This window comes from Plasmodium relictum, assembly GCF_900005765.1.
Source record: "Plasmodium relictum strain SGS1 genome assembly, chromosome: 8".
Classification (NCBI taxonomy): domain Eukaryota; phylum Apicomplexa; class Aconoidasida; order Haemosporida; family Plasmodiidae; genus Plasmodium; species Plasmodium relictum.
In genome coordinates, this window is record NC_041686.1 from 709,845 (window position 1) to 728,578 (window position 18,734).

At 20.1% G+C, this 18,734-nt stretch overlaps 6 protein-coding genes across 6 annotated transcripts; 3 read left to right on the plus strand and 3 right to left on the minus strand.

The window, feature by feature from the left end:
• Positions 1–235: 235 nt before the first annotated feature.
• RBX1 (E3 ubiquitin-protein ligase RBX1, putative) lies at positions 236–559 on the plus strand (the record flags this gene model as incomplete). Its single annotated transcript, XM_028676262.1, has 1 exon — positions 236–559. One exon carries the CDS (start codon positions 236–238, stop codon positions 557–559), a length of 324 nt encoding a protein of 107 aa, XP_028532769.1.
• A 931-nt stretch (positions 560–1,490) lies between these two features.
• On the minus strand, positions 1,491–6,464 carry ATPase7 (P-type ATPase, putative; the record flags this gene model as incomplete). Its single annotated transcript, XM_028676263.1, has 1 exon — positions 1,491–6,464. One exon carries the CDS (start codon positions 6,462–6,464, stop codon positions 1,491–1,493), a length of 4,974 nt encoding a protein of 1,657 aa, XP_028532770.1.
• Positions 6,465–7,751: 1,287 nt separating this feature from the next.
• PRELSG_0819200 (conserved protein, unknown function) lies at positions 7,752–9,438 on the plus strand (the record flags this gene model as incomplete). Its single annotated transcript, XM_028676264.1, has 3 exons — positions 7,752–7,821; positions 8,038–8,118; positions 8,396–9,438. 3 exons carry the CDS (start codon positions 7,752–7,754, stop codon positions 9,436–9,438), a joined length of 1,194 nt encoding a protein of 397 aa, XP_028532771.1.
• A 479-nt stretch (positions 9,439–9,917) lies between these two features.
• PRELSG_0819300 (triosephosphate isomerase, putative) lies at positions 9,918–11,354 on the minus strand (the record flags this gene model as incomplete). The annotated part of the gene is made up of 4 exons (XM_028676265.1): positions 9,918–10,031; positions 10,123–10,217; positions 10,386–10,506; positions 10,635–11,354. 4 exons carry the CDS (start codon positions 11,352–11,354, stop codon positions 9,918–9,920), a joined length of 1,050 nt encoding a protein of 349 aa, XP_028532772.1.
• A 2,185-nt stretch (positions 11,355–13,539) lies between these two features.
• On the minus strand, positions 13,540–13,893 carry PRELSG_0819400 (trophozoite stage antigen, putative; the record flags this gene model as incomplete). The annotated part of the gene is made up of 1 exon (XM_028676266.1): positions 13,540–13,893. One exon carries the CDS (start codon positions 13,891–13,893, stop codon positions 13,540–13,542), a length of 354 nt encoding a protein of 117 aa, XP_028532773.1.
• A 1,886-nt stretch (positions 13,894–15,779) lies between these two features.
• PRELSG_0819500 (cleavage and polyadenylation specificity factor, putative) lies at positions 15,780–18,710 on the plus strand (the record flags this gene model as incomplete). Its single annotated transcript, XM_028676268.1, has 1 exon — positions 15,780–18,710. One exon carries the CDS (start codon positions 15,780–15,782, stop codon positions 18,708–18,710), a length of 2,931 nt encoding a protein of 976 aa, XP_028532774.1.
• Between the last annotated feature and the right edge of the window lie 24 nt (positions 18,711–18,734).

Genomic DNA, 18,734 nt, shown 5'->3' on the forward strand with positions numbered 1-18,734 from the left:
TATATTTTTTTTTCCCCCAGTTTCAAAAGCAGTGAAAAATATATTAGCATTTGTTTTTTGTTCTTATAAACTAAGTAAAAATAATGAATCGTTCCATTTGATAATTTTTAAGAATGCACAAATATTTTTCTTAAAAAATAATATACTTTTTTCTTTTTTTTATATATGAAATTTAATAAATAAAAAAGGTTATATTGTTCTTTTTTTAATTAAATTTTTAAAAATAATAAAAAGAATGATTGAGAATACAAAGAATGATAATAAAGGAATATTCAAAGTTAATAAATGGTCAGCAGTAGCTGCTTGGTCATGGGATATCAGTGTAGATAATTGTGCTATTTGTAGAAATCATATAATGGATTTATGTATTGAATGCCAAGCAAAATTAAATGATAATGAAAATGAAAAAGAAAAGAAAATTGATAAAGAAAATTGTACAGTTGCATGGGGTGTGTGCAATCATGCTTTTCATTTACATTGTATATCAAGATGGATAAAAGCTAGACAAGTTTGTCCTTTAGACAATACAAATTGGGAATTTCAAAAAGCAACTGATTAAAATATTTTTTATTTTTATATATCTATTGTATTTTTTATAATATATATATATAATTGTATAAATTTTTTTTCTTTTTTAAAATAATTAAATAAGCCTTTTGAAAATATCTAAAAATTTTTTTTAAAATATATTTTTTTTTTTTAATTATAAAGGGTTTATTTTTTTTATCCTATAAGATTAATAATTAATAAAAAAAATAAAACAAAAAAAAAAAAAAAATATATACTAACGATAAAATTTCAACAAGAATAAAAAATAAAACAAAAATATCATATATGTATATATATATTGTTATAAAAAAGGTGTATTTTAACTAAATATGCATACATGAATAAATAAGTATCAAATAAAAATAATTAAAAATATACAAATATAAAGATAAAATAAGCGGAAAATTTATATGAAAAAAAGCAAAACAAAAAAAAAGAGATTATAAAATTTGCAATAGTGTATATTTTTATATTTATATATTCTTTTTTTTTTTATTCATTGTATAACTTTAAATAAAAAAAAGCAATAAAAATAATAATGAAGCATAGTACTCTTTTTTAATAAATATACTCATTTAATAAATATTGTATGTATGTATATATATACTTTCACTATATTACTTTGATTATATTATATATAATTTTTAACAAATAATTTTAATTTTTAGCTCAACCTATCTTAAATATTTTATAAATATCAAAGATCGTTTCTGTTGTATTTCTTATTCATAATTGTAGATACGTTATATTTTCAATAATATTATGAAATTTTAATTTTATTTTTTTTTATACACAAATAATACACTTTATTATTATTCTCACTAAAATAATATATATATATATATATATATATATATATATATATATATATATATATATATATATATATATATATATATACAAATATTTTATTTTATTTGTGTATTTTAATAAATATACTCTTATGTTTTCTTTTTTTGTTTAACTATAGTGCTTTCATCTTTCACTAATGGCATCTTAATTTTATATATAGCCTTTTGTACCAATCCCCAGAATGCTTCTTTAGCCTCAACAGCAAAAGCAAAACCCTTATGAACAAAATCTTTAGAACTATGTTCACTATTAATATAAGCTAATTTTCTTATTTCATGTTTTCTCAATCCTTCAAATTTCCCTAATTTTATTTGCTCAAGAACAATTTGCTCCATTGTCGGCTTTCTTATAAATTGATATGTCATCAATACAATTAAAGGTAATATTGATATATATAAAGAAATTATCAACGAGAAATAATAATTTCCTGATGAATGAGCTTTTTCAAATGTTCCATGTAAATCGTCTGCACCAACTATATCTAAAAAGAACTTTGCCTTACTTAATATAAACCAAAATAAAAAAATAGCAATTAATTCTACCCATAAAACTAAATGAGATATAAAAAACCAAGTGTTCGTCATAAGAACAACAACGGTATTAACTGCTATTACATGATGTGTATATAGAATTTGAGAAAATGTATTAAAATCAACATCTACATTGTGACTTTCTTCTAATGCAGAATGTGCTTGCCCTGTGGAAAAGTGAAGAATTATTACTGTTTCCACAGTAGCTAGCCAAATTGCAAATAATAAATAAACAAGCAAATAGTGTGTACCATATGATCTATATTTTTCTGGTTTAGATCTTTTTCCTATCCAAAATTTAATTGTTTCAGTTGACTTTTGAATAAATGGTATAAACTTAAATGGTACAAAGCAAATGTTACAAAAAAATTTACAGCAATTTTTTATTTTGTTTGTATAAAATTCAATTTTTTTATTAGAATAGAAAGGCCATAATGTAGATGGTGATGTTTCATATAATAATGGATTATTCAAAAGAATATGATGAGGCAACTGTTTATCTAATGCTACAAAAAATATAACAGGCAAAGATGTAAATGCAATATTAATAATTTGCTTAGTCCAAGGGTTCCATGCATCTATAGCACTATAACCTGTCCAAAAGATTAAAACCATAGAACATAAGCAAAAACTAACGTTACGAAAAATGCAAAAGTAAACTAAAAAAGAATTTCTTCTTAAGGATTCTCTACCATGTACAAATAATAATTTTTTTAAGTATTTAAATTCACTTATTGTAAAATCAGAAGATCTAGCGGCTTGTAATCCCTCCTTTCCTGCAATTCCAACTCCAACATTAGCCATTAAAATCATACCAACATCATTTGCTCCATCCCCTATAGCTAATGATGTTCCTCTGGGATTAAAAGCTGAATTTTCTTTTACCAATAAAGATTTTTGTTTTGGAGTTACTCTACAAGCAATTAATGTAGAAGCACTTCTAGCCAATGTATAGAACTTTATTTTTAATATTTTATTTTTCATTATTACATCTAATGCTTCTCCTGTTATAGTTATAGAAAATTGAGAATAATGGGCCTTTTCTTTTAATTTCGCTTTCTCTACATCATTGAGAACAAAAGATTCACTCGATTCTAAAAATGAATTGAATACCTTTTCTTGCCTTGCCAAACCTGGAAAGGAATTATTATTTTTTATATTAAGAAAATTGGATGAAATGATACTTTTTTCTATGGAACCACGAAAATTAGTTTTCATAAAATTTAGAATTGTTTCTGATCTTAAATCTAAATTTAAATTTTCCCAATTAACACTATTCCACCATTTTGTACTATGATCTGCATTCAATAAGTTTGCTGCATTCGTATTTTTTTCATGTATATTAATCTGTTCAAGTAATAAATCAGGGTCTGTTTCCGTAAATACAGCATTATATGTTTTTTTATTCAATATATTTATAGAATGACCAATGTTTATAGCTGTTTCTAATTTATCTCCTGTTAAAACACAAATGGTCATTCCTGCATCCCTTAAATCTTGTATTACTTGAGGAACATCATCTTGTAATTTATCGTCAATACCGGTACATCCAATAATTACCAGATTACTTTCTGCTTCATCATAAAATTTTTGTAAATATTCTTCTTTTTCATTGTCAGATTTTTTTCTTGCTTGTATATGATTTTGATACATTACACTAAATTCTTCCTCCGTTAAATGCTTATAGCCCAATACTAAAGTTCTTAATCCTGATGTTGCAAAGGCATTTAATTGATATTCTACGTGATCAACTATATTTTCTTGATTTTTTGATGCCATTTTTAAAACACTTGTATCAGCTCCTTTTACTAGCATATAAATTTCATTTTTTTCACTTTTCACAATTAATGACATTCTTTTTCTTATATTATCAAAAGAAAATACATCTAATATTTCAAAAGATAATACAGGAACTACTTGTTTATTAACTTTTTCTTCACTTTTACTGGTTTCTTTAAAGTTAGTTTTGTTAGATGTAAATATATTTTTTATAGGTATAGACACATGAAAATTGGCATCTTCTTTTATACTATTCATAGTACCTCTTGGATTATTTTCACTTAATCTTGATTCTCTTTTTTTTTCTTTATATATATAAGCCTCTGGGAAATAAGTATCAAAATTACTCTCATAGTAATGTTTTTTACGTAAAAAATTTTGAAATGTTTCTTCCCCTAAAATAAATCTTTGTGAAAAAGAAGACGTTAATTCAATTTCAATAGTTGTTAAATTAGGTCTATTAACAAATTCACAACCTAAATATAGAGATGTGCTAATTAATGCCAACTCATCCGGTGAACTTGCATCATACTGTGGTTGTGTTTGAGTAATATATGTATAATTCAGTTTTGTCTCTTTATCATAAACTTTTATTTTGTCAATATTATCATCATCTTTGCTTTCATCCATTTCATCAATGTCAACATTTCTTATCATAGCACTATGGCATAAACTTAAAACAAGTAACAAAAAGTAAATTTGTTCTTCTGCATCATTTCTAATGCTATAAATCTTATTTACAAATAAAACTCGGTTGAAAAAAACAAATTCATTTTCTCCTCTAGCAAAATCATCTTCAGTGTAAGCATCTATCATATTTTCGTAACCCAAGCTATTAACACGCATATAATTTTTTTTTAATTTTTTAGAATTTAAAGAAGTCTTTGACCAATTTAAAGGATGCAGTAATGTATTCATATCATTCAGTGATCTTCTGTTAAAGTTATCATTTGGGACTGAGCTATCCTCTTCATCTTCATGTTCATTTTCAAAAAAAAAGTCTACATTTTCTCTACCATTTAATCTTCTATTTTTTAATATATTATCTTTTATGTTACTGAAATCATAAAATCCGTAAATTCCATTATTTCCTAGTCCTATATTTTGCAACTGCATAACATTCTGTGTTAAAGTTCCTGTTTTATCTGAGTAAATATGAGTAACGTTTCCCATTTCTTCTAATAATTGGCCAGCTTTACTTAAAGCATGTCTACCAGTTCTTTCACTATACATATCTTTATCCCAATTAATTAAGTACCCCTGAAGCAATCTCACTACTTCCCATATTAACAATAGATCAACAGGAATAAATGAGCCAAATAATAAAATCATAGCACCAATAGTAATAAAAAAGGTTTTCAAACTATCTGACTTTTTATCCAAATGCAAATACCATAAATTGTATCCTTTTCTTCTCATCCACAGCACACCTGCAATAGCTACAACAAGAGAAATGACAATTTGGCATATAATTAATACAATAACATGATTACCATAAACAAATTCGAGTCTAGACCATTTTTGCCTTGATTTGGTTGATGCATTTTTCATTAATTTTGTTCTATTTCCAGTATTGGTAACCAAGCCATATATCCATTTGGTATTTACCAGAGATGTTCCTCTTAATACTAAATTATCTATTGTTATTTGAACTATTTTTTTTTCCTCTTTTTTTATTTTTTTTTTTTCTACTTCTTTTTCTTTATTTATATCTTCTAAAATAAAATCATTTTCATCTAAGAAATCATTAATTTTCTTGTTAGAGCTAGAATTACTTGAAAATGTATTTTCACTTAACATATCTTTATTTAAAGAGGTTATTTCATCATTATCATTACATATTATATCTTTTACCCTTTTACTTCTAATCAACATACCTTTTTTTTTTTTCTTTTCTTTTTTGATTTTTTTTTTCTTCTTTTTTTTCTCATTTTTTACTAAATCTTTATTTATTTTATTATCGTAAAAATGTATAATTTCTCCATCTTTTCTCTTATATTGTAAGGGTGGTAATAAAATAAATCCACTATAATCAAAAATATTATCATTTGGTTTTTCACTTATTAATTCTATCCTACAAAAACCTGCGCACTTATCGTCACTAAAGTATTGGGATATATCTGGTAAACAATATTTCTGCTTTACATTAGATTCCCCATCAACATTTTTTGTCTCAATATTTACTATACCTTTTTTATTAGAACAATTTAATACTATTAAATCAGCCGGAAAATATTCATACGAAAATATTTTTACTACATCTCCATCTTTTATATCTGCCCATTTTTTTTCTTTTAGTTCACCATTTTCAAAAACCATAGTTTTTTTGCTATTCTCTTCATTGTCAGATTTATGCCTTTGCCAATCTTCAAAAAATTCTTTTATCATAGCTACAACAATAATAAAAACTAATGGGATTAAATAAGTGGGCATTCCTTTGGAATCAGTTATTTCAGGTATTAATTGTAACATTGATATCGATAAGAAATATAAATTTCCTAATCTTAAAAATTGAAAAAAAACAATCAGAGGTATAAAACTATAAATTTTATATTTTGCTGTTCTTATTTCATTTTTATGTTTCTTTCCATATATAATATCAATATTTAAATCTTCTTCAACCAATTTTTTTTGGGCATTTTTCACATATAATTCATGGTCTTCTTTATTAATTTCAAAGTTTGAAATCAAATATATTTTATTTTCATTATTTTTTCCTTTTATTTTACATGATACCCATTCTAAAAAATTCATTATTTATAAATACAATATATATATGTATATATATATATATATATATATATATATATATATATATATATATATATATAATTTTTATTCCGTTCTGTATCCTACAAAACCAAAAGAATGCTGTCTTCAAATATGAAAAATAATTTATAATAGTTTATTTCATTAAGCTATTCAACTGGTGTAATTTTTTTTTTTTCCTGAATAGTAATGTATGACAGTTATCTTAATTATTCAACTATAATTTAAGAATTAGATTTAATTATTAGTAAATATGATAAAAATAAATTAATATATGTGAAATATTTTTTAAAAAATTAAATAGAATTGATACAACAAAAATAAAGTAAGGAGAGATAACATATATGTAATTATTAAAAAACTGAATTAACAAATATATATAAAGTAATACACTAAGAAATTAGTAAATATATATATTAAATTATTGTAGTAAGAATAAAAACTTAAAAAGAATGAAAGAATCTATGAACAAATTTTAAAAAAATTATTAGAAATGAAGTGTTGTGTTAATCACATTTTGCTAAAAGAAAAAAAAAAAAAAATAGAGTAATAAACTTCAAAAAAACTAATTATTTATATGATGCACATGCATTATTATTCAAGAAATGTAAAAAAATATTACAGTTTCCTTTTTTCTAACAGTGGAAAATAACATATTATATACCCATTCAGTTTATAAATAAACAAACAAAAATGACATTAAAAAAGAAAAGAAAAAAAAAAGAAAAAAACAAGAAAGTTTGATGTATAATATTAAATTTAAAAAATTAGTTCTTATAGTAAAAATGTTTATATATTCACTTTATTTACTATATTTGTATATCTCCCTTTTAATAGTTTTTTTTATAAGAATATAAAGGAAAAAAAAGAAAAATTACATGTATAAATGAAAATATAAGAAAACATGAAATTTTAAAGCAAAGCACTAATTTAAAAAAAAAAAAAAAAAAAATACACCAGTACAATAATTAAAATAAAAGAATAATTTAAAATCTCATGATCACAATGAGCTTTAAAAAAAAAAAAAAAAAATGAAATAATATTATCTAAATTTAGTTTAAAAAAAAATTATATGGAATAAAAAAACCAAAAAAAAATTATATAAAATTTTAAATCCAATTACAAAACTGCAATTAACTTTTTTCATATATGTAAAAATGCTAGTCGACTTAATGAATAATTTTATATTTTTTATTTGTGATATAAAATAAAACAAAGCAAAATTATAATAAATTGTTTTATTCTTAATATCTCTACAAAAAAACTAAACAAATGCGAAAACTTACAACACTTTTTTTATTTTTTATTATCTATCTTTCATTTTATTTGGTCTATTCCAGTGGTAATTCAAAATTGAATTTGTAGATTATACATGAAAGTATTTTAGATATATTTATAAATATGATTTAGAAATATTTTCTATTACATATGATATTTTTTTATTATAAATTATTTATTTATTATTTTTTTTTTTATTAATAGTATAACATAATCAAATAACGTTTTATTGTTATTTAATTTTTTAATATATATAATTAATTTTTTTTTTTTTTTATAGAAAATTTTGATGATATTATTATCATTGAAGAACCAGATGATATAAACAACACTGATATAGACCCAATAAAATACGTAGAAGGTAAACTAAAAATAAATGAATAAAATAAATTTTTATTTATATTGTTTGTTAATACTAACGTAATTATTAAAAAAAAAAAAAAAAACATTATATGTATATATAATTTTCTTATGAATAATATATTAAATAAATACATTAATAATATAAATATATAATGATACATAAAAAAGAAAAAATAAATAAAATTTAATAAAATAAAACAAAAGCTATTTTAAAATATATTTATTTATTAAAAGTTTAATATTAAAATATATTCTCCTTTTTTCATTGCATATAGATAAAAATAAAGATGATAGTAACAACAGTATAAAAGATATAATGCTTTCATGGGCAGGAGAAAATGAGAAGCTTTTTTATTATAAAATTATTTTATTCTTATGCATTTTAATTATTGGAATACTTAATGGAATAATAGGAAGAAAAAAAAATAAAATTGTAGCAATTTATTGGTTAAGATCTTGTAAAGATATTTTTATAGAAAATTTTGCAAAAATAGGTAATGACAAATCTTTTTTATTAGAAAAGTCATATGACACTTATGAATTTTATTGTACAGGAAGAAAAAATTGTAATTTATATTTAGTTAATTTAAATTTAAGTAAAAGGCAATGTATATGGAGATATTATGTTTTTCATTATTTTATTAAGCAAAATGACACGATGAATATTTCTATAAATTTTGAAAAATTAGATAAAAACATATTATGTGTATATAAAAAAAATCAAAAAAAACAAATCGAAAAAGCATTCCCCAACTTAAATAAATATACAAAATTTATAAACAAAAAAGAGTTAAAACAAATTTATGATATAAAAGGAGATTCATCTGAAGTAACTGATATAGTTTTAAGTGGAAAAATTCTGAATTTCCTAAATAACTATGATAAATATATAAATTATATTTGTATTACTGATATTCCTTTATTTGATTGCGAAGAAAAAACAAATGATAAAAAGAACGAAAACAACAAAATTGAAAAGCATCAGTATTGTTACCTCAATTGTATTATACCAAAAAATGTTGAAGACCTAAGAAAATTAATAAATTTTTCTATTTATATGATTGATGCATGCCAATGTATTGAATTGTCTGAAAGAGTAAGAGAACAAGTAAAAAAATTAAGGAGTATAATTGAAAAAGAAGATATTAAAAGAAAACAAGAGTTAAAAGAACTTCAAGAAAAAAAAAAGGCAAAAAAGATTCAAGAAGAAAAAGAGAAAATTGATAAAATGTCAGCCGAACAACAAAGAAAGTATGAAGAAAAAAAAAAAAAAAAAAATTTAAAGAAAATAAAAAAAATAAAAATTATAAAAATGTAATTTTTTTTTTTTTTGAATTTTTTGAATACATTTATATTATTGTGTTTATTTTATTTATTTATAATTTATATCTTGTATTATATGTTTATTTTTGTTAATCTTTTTTTATCATATATATATGTATTCATTTACCTAGCTTTTGTGGTTTTTTTTTTTTTTCTTTATTTGGTATATTTTTCCTTTATATCTTTCACTTCAACTTTTTATATGTATTAAAATACAAATGGGCTATTCAAATATTTTTATCCTGTATCATATATTGTTCATTCAATCATATTTTTTTTAATGAGTATTTTTTAAAATTATTATATATTTTACATTTACTAAAAAAAAAAAAAATTTTGATTTAAACTAAAAAACAAGTAAAATAAAGACTTAAAGTCTATTTCCTTGAAATTAATTTGATCTCTCATTAACTCTTGTACTAAGATATCCAAAATTATTTAAATTTAATCCTTATTTTATATAATAATATAATTCTATGTGTTAGACAAAATATAATCATCTACATATCTTATAATGTCGATGAAAGTTTCATCTAATGAAGCTTTTCCTATCAAAAAACCATCAATAACAGTGTTACTTATATAATTCTGTAAAAAAAAAAAAAATAAAATAAAATAAAATAAAGACAAAAAGAAGAAAAAAAAAAAGGAATTTTTTTTTTAATTGATAGAATAATACTTTCATATTAGACTTATTAATGGATCCACCAAAAACTATCAACATTTCATCACTTGTTTTTGTATCTATTTCATCAGCTATACTTTTTTTAATATCTTAATAATCACAAAAAATAAAATATATATATATATATATATATATATATATATATATATATATATATATATATATATAACACTATAATATTGTATTAATTTTATTTTATTTATATAAAAATTATATATATTTCTAAAATATATTTTCTTTTTTTTTTTTAAATAAACCTAAACAGCAATCATTTAAAATATCGTAAGAAACATATTTCCCTGTCCCAATGGCAAAATTTGGTTCAAAAGCAATAATTATATTCTTCATTTCATTCTTTGAAACTTTTTTTTTAATTATCTTGAAAAAAAAAAAAAAAAATAAAATAATTAATTATATAAAAAAATGCATATATAGTTAATTGCACAACTTATTTTATCTTTTATTCTTTTTCTTTTGATTTATAAATATATTTATTTTTTGTTTACAGATAATAACTCTCTTATTTTCAAAGAAAAAAGCTGAAAGTTTGTACTATCATAATCTTCACCAACGCATAATATAACTTTTAATTTTGAATGAATTGCATTGCACACTTTTAAAACAGTCTGCTCAATAGTCTCTACATTATTATAAAATCCCTTTTTTCTTTCGCTATGGCCTATTATTGTGTATTTATTCCCAAACTCATAAATTAATTTAGCTGTTGTTTCTCCTGTAAAAGCACCAAATCCATTAACTAGGCTAACATCTTGGGAACAAGTATTTATTTTAGAATTATTTTCCTTTATTTTTTCTTGTAGATAAGGAATAAATAATAAATTAGGAGATATTACTAAATCAATATAATTAGAATACTTAACTTTAGTAAGTGTATCAATTAATTTATATGCTTGTTCTTTTGATAAATAGCATTTCCAATTTCCTATTATAATTTTTTTTTTTTTTTTTTTTTTTACTTCATTATTAACATTGCTTGTTAAGGAATATGTTTTAATTAATTTTTTATTATTCTCATTTTTTACTTCTAATTTGTTTAATTTATATTTATTAATATTAATTTTCATTTCTTTTAATATCCATTTTGGTGAAATAAAATATTTCTTCCTTATTTTTAATTTATATGAACATTTTAATAGGCAATTACTTATTTTTATGTAATATAAATTAAACAAATAAATATATAATAAAACAATTTTTTTTTGCATATTAAAAAAAAAAAAAAGAGAGGTTTAAATATATTATAAATATATATATTATTTATACATATCTCTCTAAAATTATATTTAGATATAGCATTCTTTATATAGTTGAGAATCTAATATAAATAATAAAACAATTGTATTAAAAATTAGAATAATAAAAATATAAAAACAATTTTAAATTATACAATATAGAAAGAGTAGAATTGACAAAATAGCATTAATATTTTAAATGACAAATAAAATATATATATATACATGCCATATTAATAAACAACATAATATAAAACACAAATATTTATTTTTGTATTTTATTAAATAAAAAAGATGAATGAATTATTAGAATTATATACAACATTTAAAAAATGTCAAATATAATACAAATTGGTATTTTTAAATCCTAAATAATGTGTTTTATTAAATAGAATAAAAGTTTAGTATAAGAATAATTCATACGTATATATGTATAAAAATATATAAATTTTTCCTGAATATATATCTGTATATCTATAAAATATTAGATATTTTTTTAATAACTTAAAAAAATTACATTAATAAAATAAATGAATTATTAACGAAGAGAAAAAAAAAAAAAACACAAAAAATAAAAATATAAATAATAATGTAATAAAATATTAATATATATTATATAAGTACATTTTCTATATTTTAGTTTTATTAAATATTATAATGGAATGTTATTAATATTTATAAAAATAGAACTTTTATTTATATACGAATAAAAAAATTTCAAGATATTATATATATATTTAATGAAGTACTTAATTCTTTATTATATATAGATGTGTACACATTATTATACACTTCAAAGACAAGTATTACCTATATTTATTTTATTTTTAATGTTCATATAAAAATATAATATGTTAAATTACATATGTTAATACAATTTTTTTTTTGAGAAATAGAAACAAATAAAAAAAAGTATTAAATAATAAAATGCAATCGTTATTTTCACATTTTTTAATAATATTTAAAAAAAAAATAAATAAAATATGAAAACGTAAATAATAATTATTTTATCATTTTATATTATGAATTTAACTACTTTCAATTCTTTTTTTTTTTTTTTAAGTAAAATACTTTAAAAATAACCTCTTTAAGTAAATTCCTCTAAAAGTGTTTTACTTTATATTTTGAATATTTTTTTATGTAAATTTTAATTTTTAGAATATTTATTAAAGAAATATTAATTTAATATAAAAAATAAATTTTTTTTTTTTTTTTTTGCTGTATCATTAACATATTTACTTTTCTAACGAAAATTTACTTTAAGAAAAAAATAAAAAGATGATACACTTTTAGTATAATTTAAAATTTGCTACTAATACTTCTCTATATCATGTAGATGCTGAAGTATTAAATGGGCTACGATTCTATATTATTTAAAATAATATATATTTTTTTATTTTACATAAGTAATTATTTACTTATATAAAAATAAGATACTTTCTTTTATAATTATATAAATTTTTAAATAGTTTCTTATTTTATATAATTAATTACTTTTATCGCACAACATGGCAATATATATATATTTTTTTTTACAATATTCCTTTTAGAAAGTAAAAGATTAAAAATTAAAAGATTAGTTTACATATATTTTAAATAATTTAAAGAAATAATACAATATAATAAAGTACATAAAGAAAATATACATCGTCAAATTATTAAAAATTATTTACATGAATTTAAATACAAACATATACGATTATAAGAAAAAATTTTAAATGTTATATAATTCATTTTAAAAAAGAAAAAAATACTTATTTGTTATTTCGTATTTGTAAAAAAAGAAATAAGATAAAATATAGAGAATTATTGTTCACAATAAGCTTGATAAGAAAAAATAACTAATGAATTCATTTGATAAATTAAAAAAATTAATGATATATGAAACAATTTGGAAATATGTTAAAAAAAAATAATGAACTAGATAATGAATTTAAAAAAAAAAAAAAAGATTAAATAGAAAATAGTTAAATAGTTTGATAATTAATTTTAAAAAATAATTTTAAGTGTGCTATAATAACTGTATTAAATATTTTTAATTAAACTTTAGCTTATTATTGTTTTTTTGTTATTTGTTATTTTTTTATTTCTAATTTTATAAATGTTCTGTTCATTTATATTTAACCTTTATTAAGTCTCTATTATTTAATTGTTATTTTTAAAATTCCAAATTTCTAGTAAATTGTTCATCGCATTCTTTGCACTTTATTGTAATTGTTGCATAAAAATGATTATGTTCATGTTTTAAGGTGGATGTATTTACACATTTATCTACCTTTTTTTTTTTTGATGGGATTCTAACTTTATCATTTAACGATGTAAAAACTTCAAACTGATATTCACTCATACTACAATCTGTCGAATCACTTCTTAAATCGTAACTATCTTGCGATGGTATTTTATTTTTTAATGAAATTCTTTTACTATTGCTACATTTCCTTACATTTATTCCCTTTTCATTAATATAGAGACTTTTATATAATCTCGTTAAATAGCCTTCAGTTAAAACCATTTTTAATTATTATTTTTTTTTTTTTTTTATTAATTTAGATGAAGAGTTTATATCAATATAAGTATGCGCATATACATTCAAATTTCAATAAAAAAAAAGAAAACTTTTTTTTTTGTCACAGTTAAACTATTTTTACAACACTTACAACTCCATGAATTTACTTTTTTTTATCATTGAACAATTACATTTCAACCGAAATCAAATTAAGCATCATAAATAAAATTACTTATTATTTTTTTTCTCAAAAAAAACAAACAAAAACATAAAAAAGAAAAAAGAAAGAAAGAAAGAAAGAAAGAAAAAAAAAAAAATCATATGCATAAAAATAAATGAAAAGTAGAATATGCACGCAACGTTACACACACCTATTTAAATTTCATAGGCATCTTAAAAATAATAATCTATAATTCATAAATTAAATAAATATATATATATATATTCAATATAAAATTTTTTTTTTAATACTATGAACATTTTTTGCTCTTAATATTGAAAATTAAAATATATTAGTTCGTTTTAAAAAAACTCTACCTATATTATATTCCACTAATAGACTTTCTTTATGTTCAAAAAAAATAATTATAAAACCCATTACATAAATGAAAAATATGAATTATAAAAATTTAAAATTTAGATTAGTTAATAAAACTACCATGAGTTTGATACTTTTTCATTGGAAATTTTTTTCTCAACAGCTATTTTAAAAAAAAATTAGAAAATTTATTAAATTTTTATTGTAATACATCTAAGAACAATACTATAGGAATTATTATGAAATATTTTCACCAAAAAAAATTCTCCTAATATTTTTTTTTAATATTCATATTTTTATAAAAATTTTGAAATGTTTATTATAATAAGTCAGTAAGATAAAAAGATGAACAATTTTAAAATATATTGTAACTTTTACGGATCCTTAAATTTTACTTCAAGTGCTGATGCAATATTTGGTATATTAAAATATGCATCTATAGATGTATATATATATATATATATATATATATATATATATATATATATATATATATATATATATATATATATATATTTATTTATTTATTTATATATATATATTTATATATATTTTTTATTTTTTTTTTTCGGCATCGAAATATATTCTTATAAAAATAAAAAAAAAGGAAGTAGCTTTTTTTTAAACATAATCACGTTGAAGGAAAAAAAAAAAAATAAAAATAAGAATTTTCAAATAATATATATAAATAACATGAAAATTCAAGAAAAATAAAATTTTACTTTTACTCTTTATTCTTTTTATATCATAAATATTGTAATAATATTTTGTTACATATATAGATATTATTACTAAATTAAAAATATTTTTAATTGAAAAAATATATTGAATATAAAAAAAAAATAAAAATAAAAAAAAGAAAAAGAAAAAAAAGAATGAAAAAAATAAAAAAAATAAAAAAAAAAGTTTTTCACCTTTATGGTAAATTCTTTAATTTTACAAATATATAAATATCTCAAAAATTTTAACAGTACATTATTTTAAAAATAATACTAAATCGTCCATATAATTAAATAAAAACGAAATAAGTAAAAAAAAAAAAATAAATAAATGAGTTGTTAAAAATGATTTTATTAGCATTTTTAAAAGAATAATTTGATTTACAAAAAATGACTCTTTATACAAAGTTAACTTGAAATATTAAGTCTATATGTTCCTGTTTTTTTTTTTTTAAATAACACTGCATATTTGTATATATATATATATTTTTGGAATATCATGGTATTGTCTTTTTATCTTTCATTTCTGTTGTAATGAGATTACTCCATATATAAACATTTTTTACGTAATAACTAATCCCTAGAAGTTAAAATATTTTTAGTTAAATTTATTTTATTTTATTTTTTATTTTGAAATGAATTATTATTGCAAAACAAAAATTATAATAAAAGTTCTAGGAGCGGGTCAAACAGTTGGTAGATCATGTGTTATAGTAGAATTGGAGAATAGAAAAGTTATGTTTGATTGTGGTTGTCATTTAGGTTATAAAGATGAGAGAAAATACCCAAACTTTAATTTATTAATAAGCGATGATAAATATGAAAAAAAATTTGAGGAAGGAAATTGTTATGAAAACTTAAATAGTGAAGTAAATATAAGTATAGTAAATAGTAGCATTTCGGATAAAGAAAAATTAATAAATAAATTAAAAAAAATTAATGAAATAATTGATTGTGTAATTATAAGCCATTTTCATATGGATCACATAGGAGCACTACCTTTTTTCACAGAAATATTAAAATATAGGGGAATCATAATAATGAGTTATCCTACTAAAGCATTGAGCCCAATTTTATTGTTAGATAGCTGTAGAGTTGCAGATATGAAATGGGAAAAAAAAAATTTCGAAAGACAAATAAAAATGCTTAATGAAAAATCAGATGAATTATTAAATTATAATGTAAATTGTTTAAAAAAAGATCCATGGAATATTAACGAAGATAATATATATAATTGTATTAATAAAGTTATAGGATTGCAAATTAACGAAACCTATGAATTAGGAAATATGTCAATTACTCCTTATTATGCTGGGCACGTTTTAGGTGCTTGTATATTTAAAATTGAAGTAAATAATTTTAGTGTCATATATACAGGAGATTATAATACAGTACCTGATAAACATTTAGGTAGCGCAAAAATACCATCATTGTCTCCTGAAATTTTCATATCTGAATCAACATATGCCACATATATTAGGCCTACTAGGAAATCATCAGAATTAGAATTGTGTAATCTAGTTCATGAATGTGTTAATAAAGGAGGTAAAGTTTTAATTCCAGTTTTTGCTATAGGAAGAGCCCAAGAATTATCTATATTATTAGATGACTATTGGAAAAAAATGAAAATTAATTATCCCATATACTTTGGATGTGGTTTAACAGAAAATGCAAATAAATATTATAAGATATATTCTTCTTGGATTAATAGCAGCTGTATATCTACAAAAAAAAAAAATTTATTTGATTTTACAAACATATTTCCATTTATGAATAATTATTTAAATGAAAATAGGCCTATGGTTTTATTTGCTACTCCAGGAATGTTGCATACAGGATTATCTTTAAAAGCTTTTAAATGCTGGGCAAACAATGCAAAAAATTTAATAATATTACCTGGGTATTGTGTACAAGGTACTGTTGGTCACAAATTAATAATGGGAGAAAGAAAAATTTCAGTAGATGCAAATACATATGTTAATGTTTCATGTAAAGTTATTTATTTGTCTTTTTCAGCTCATGCTGATTCTAATGGTATACAACAACTTATAAAACACGTATTACCTCAAAATGTCATTTTTGTACATGGTGAAAAAAATGGAATGGAAAAATTATCAAAACATATCACTAATCAACACTTCGTTAATTCTATATGCCCTTCTCTTGGGCAGAAATGTGAATTTAATTTTTATAAAGAAAATATAAACTTTGTTTATATGCATTATAATTTATATAAAAAAGTACTTCAAAATTTAAAAATAAATAAAGAAGAAAATAATACATTGTTAAAAGATGAAAAAATTTTAGATAAAGAAGATTTCAGATTATCATCTTATAATGATAATATGACTATTCCTTTTAATTCTTATATATTTTATTGTACGATTAATCAAAAACCTTTCCTTTTCTTTTTTTCAAAAAAAGCATTAATATCATATTTAAAAAAAAAGTCTTTTCCAATTTTTATATATCATAAAAACCAAATAATTAATTCAAAAAACATTTTTCATCAAAGTGAAAAAGAGAGCATCCTTACAAAACTTAAACAGAAGAAAAAGAAAAAGAAAAGCACAAATATGAAGAATGCAAAATCATGTAAAGTTAAAAAAAACATTGATAAATCTTCTAGTATGAAAACACATACATTAAGAAAGGACAAAAATAATAATTCTGTGGATAATAATAATTCTCCAATTATAAACTCTATTAATCTTAAAAATGATGTAATATCAAAAAATACAATAAATGAAAAGAATGAAAACACTCTTGATTCACCTACCCGTTCATATAAAAGTGATTATGAAGAAACCTCAGAAAAAAATTATTCTGAAGTTAATAATAAAAAATTGATAAAAAAAGAAATTATGAAAAAAAATATAGAATTAGCTGGTAATTATTTAAATTCTTTGAACAAATGTTCATTTACATCCGGTAATGAAAAAAATCTAACTAAAATTTATCCTGATGATCCAACTTCATTAAATTTTTCAAATAACAACGTTTCCTTATATAAAAACGATTTAATCGATAATACTAATGATAATAATGAAAGCATAAGAAATAAAAAAATTAACAATAATAATAGGGAAAATAAAATTAAAAATGATAACGATGATAGTATTAACAGTTATAATGAAGAGATTAATAATGTGAAGTTTAGTGATGAATATGAGAATACATTTGATAAGGATGATTTTAATGAAGGAAGGGAGAATTATAATTTTGTTCACAATGAAGATAAAATATATTTTCCTCTTCTTAATTTAAGATTTAAAGAAAATATAAATATAAGTTATCAAAGCTTTTACAACTTTGTTATTACATTTTTCCAAGAAATTATGAATACTAAAAATAAAAAAAAAATTAATTTTTTAGGAAAAAAAGTTATTATTAAAAATACAAAATATAAAGAGAGTTTTTATTTTTTTTTGTCTTTTCATTCATTAAGAGCTATTCATGATGGGAATGATTCATTACTAATTCAGTGGTCATATATAGATGATACACCTGACTCTGTTATTCATAAATTTATAAATTCGATTCACAAATACATTCAAGATACTTAATATTATATATATACATAAACTAAT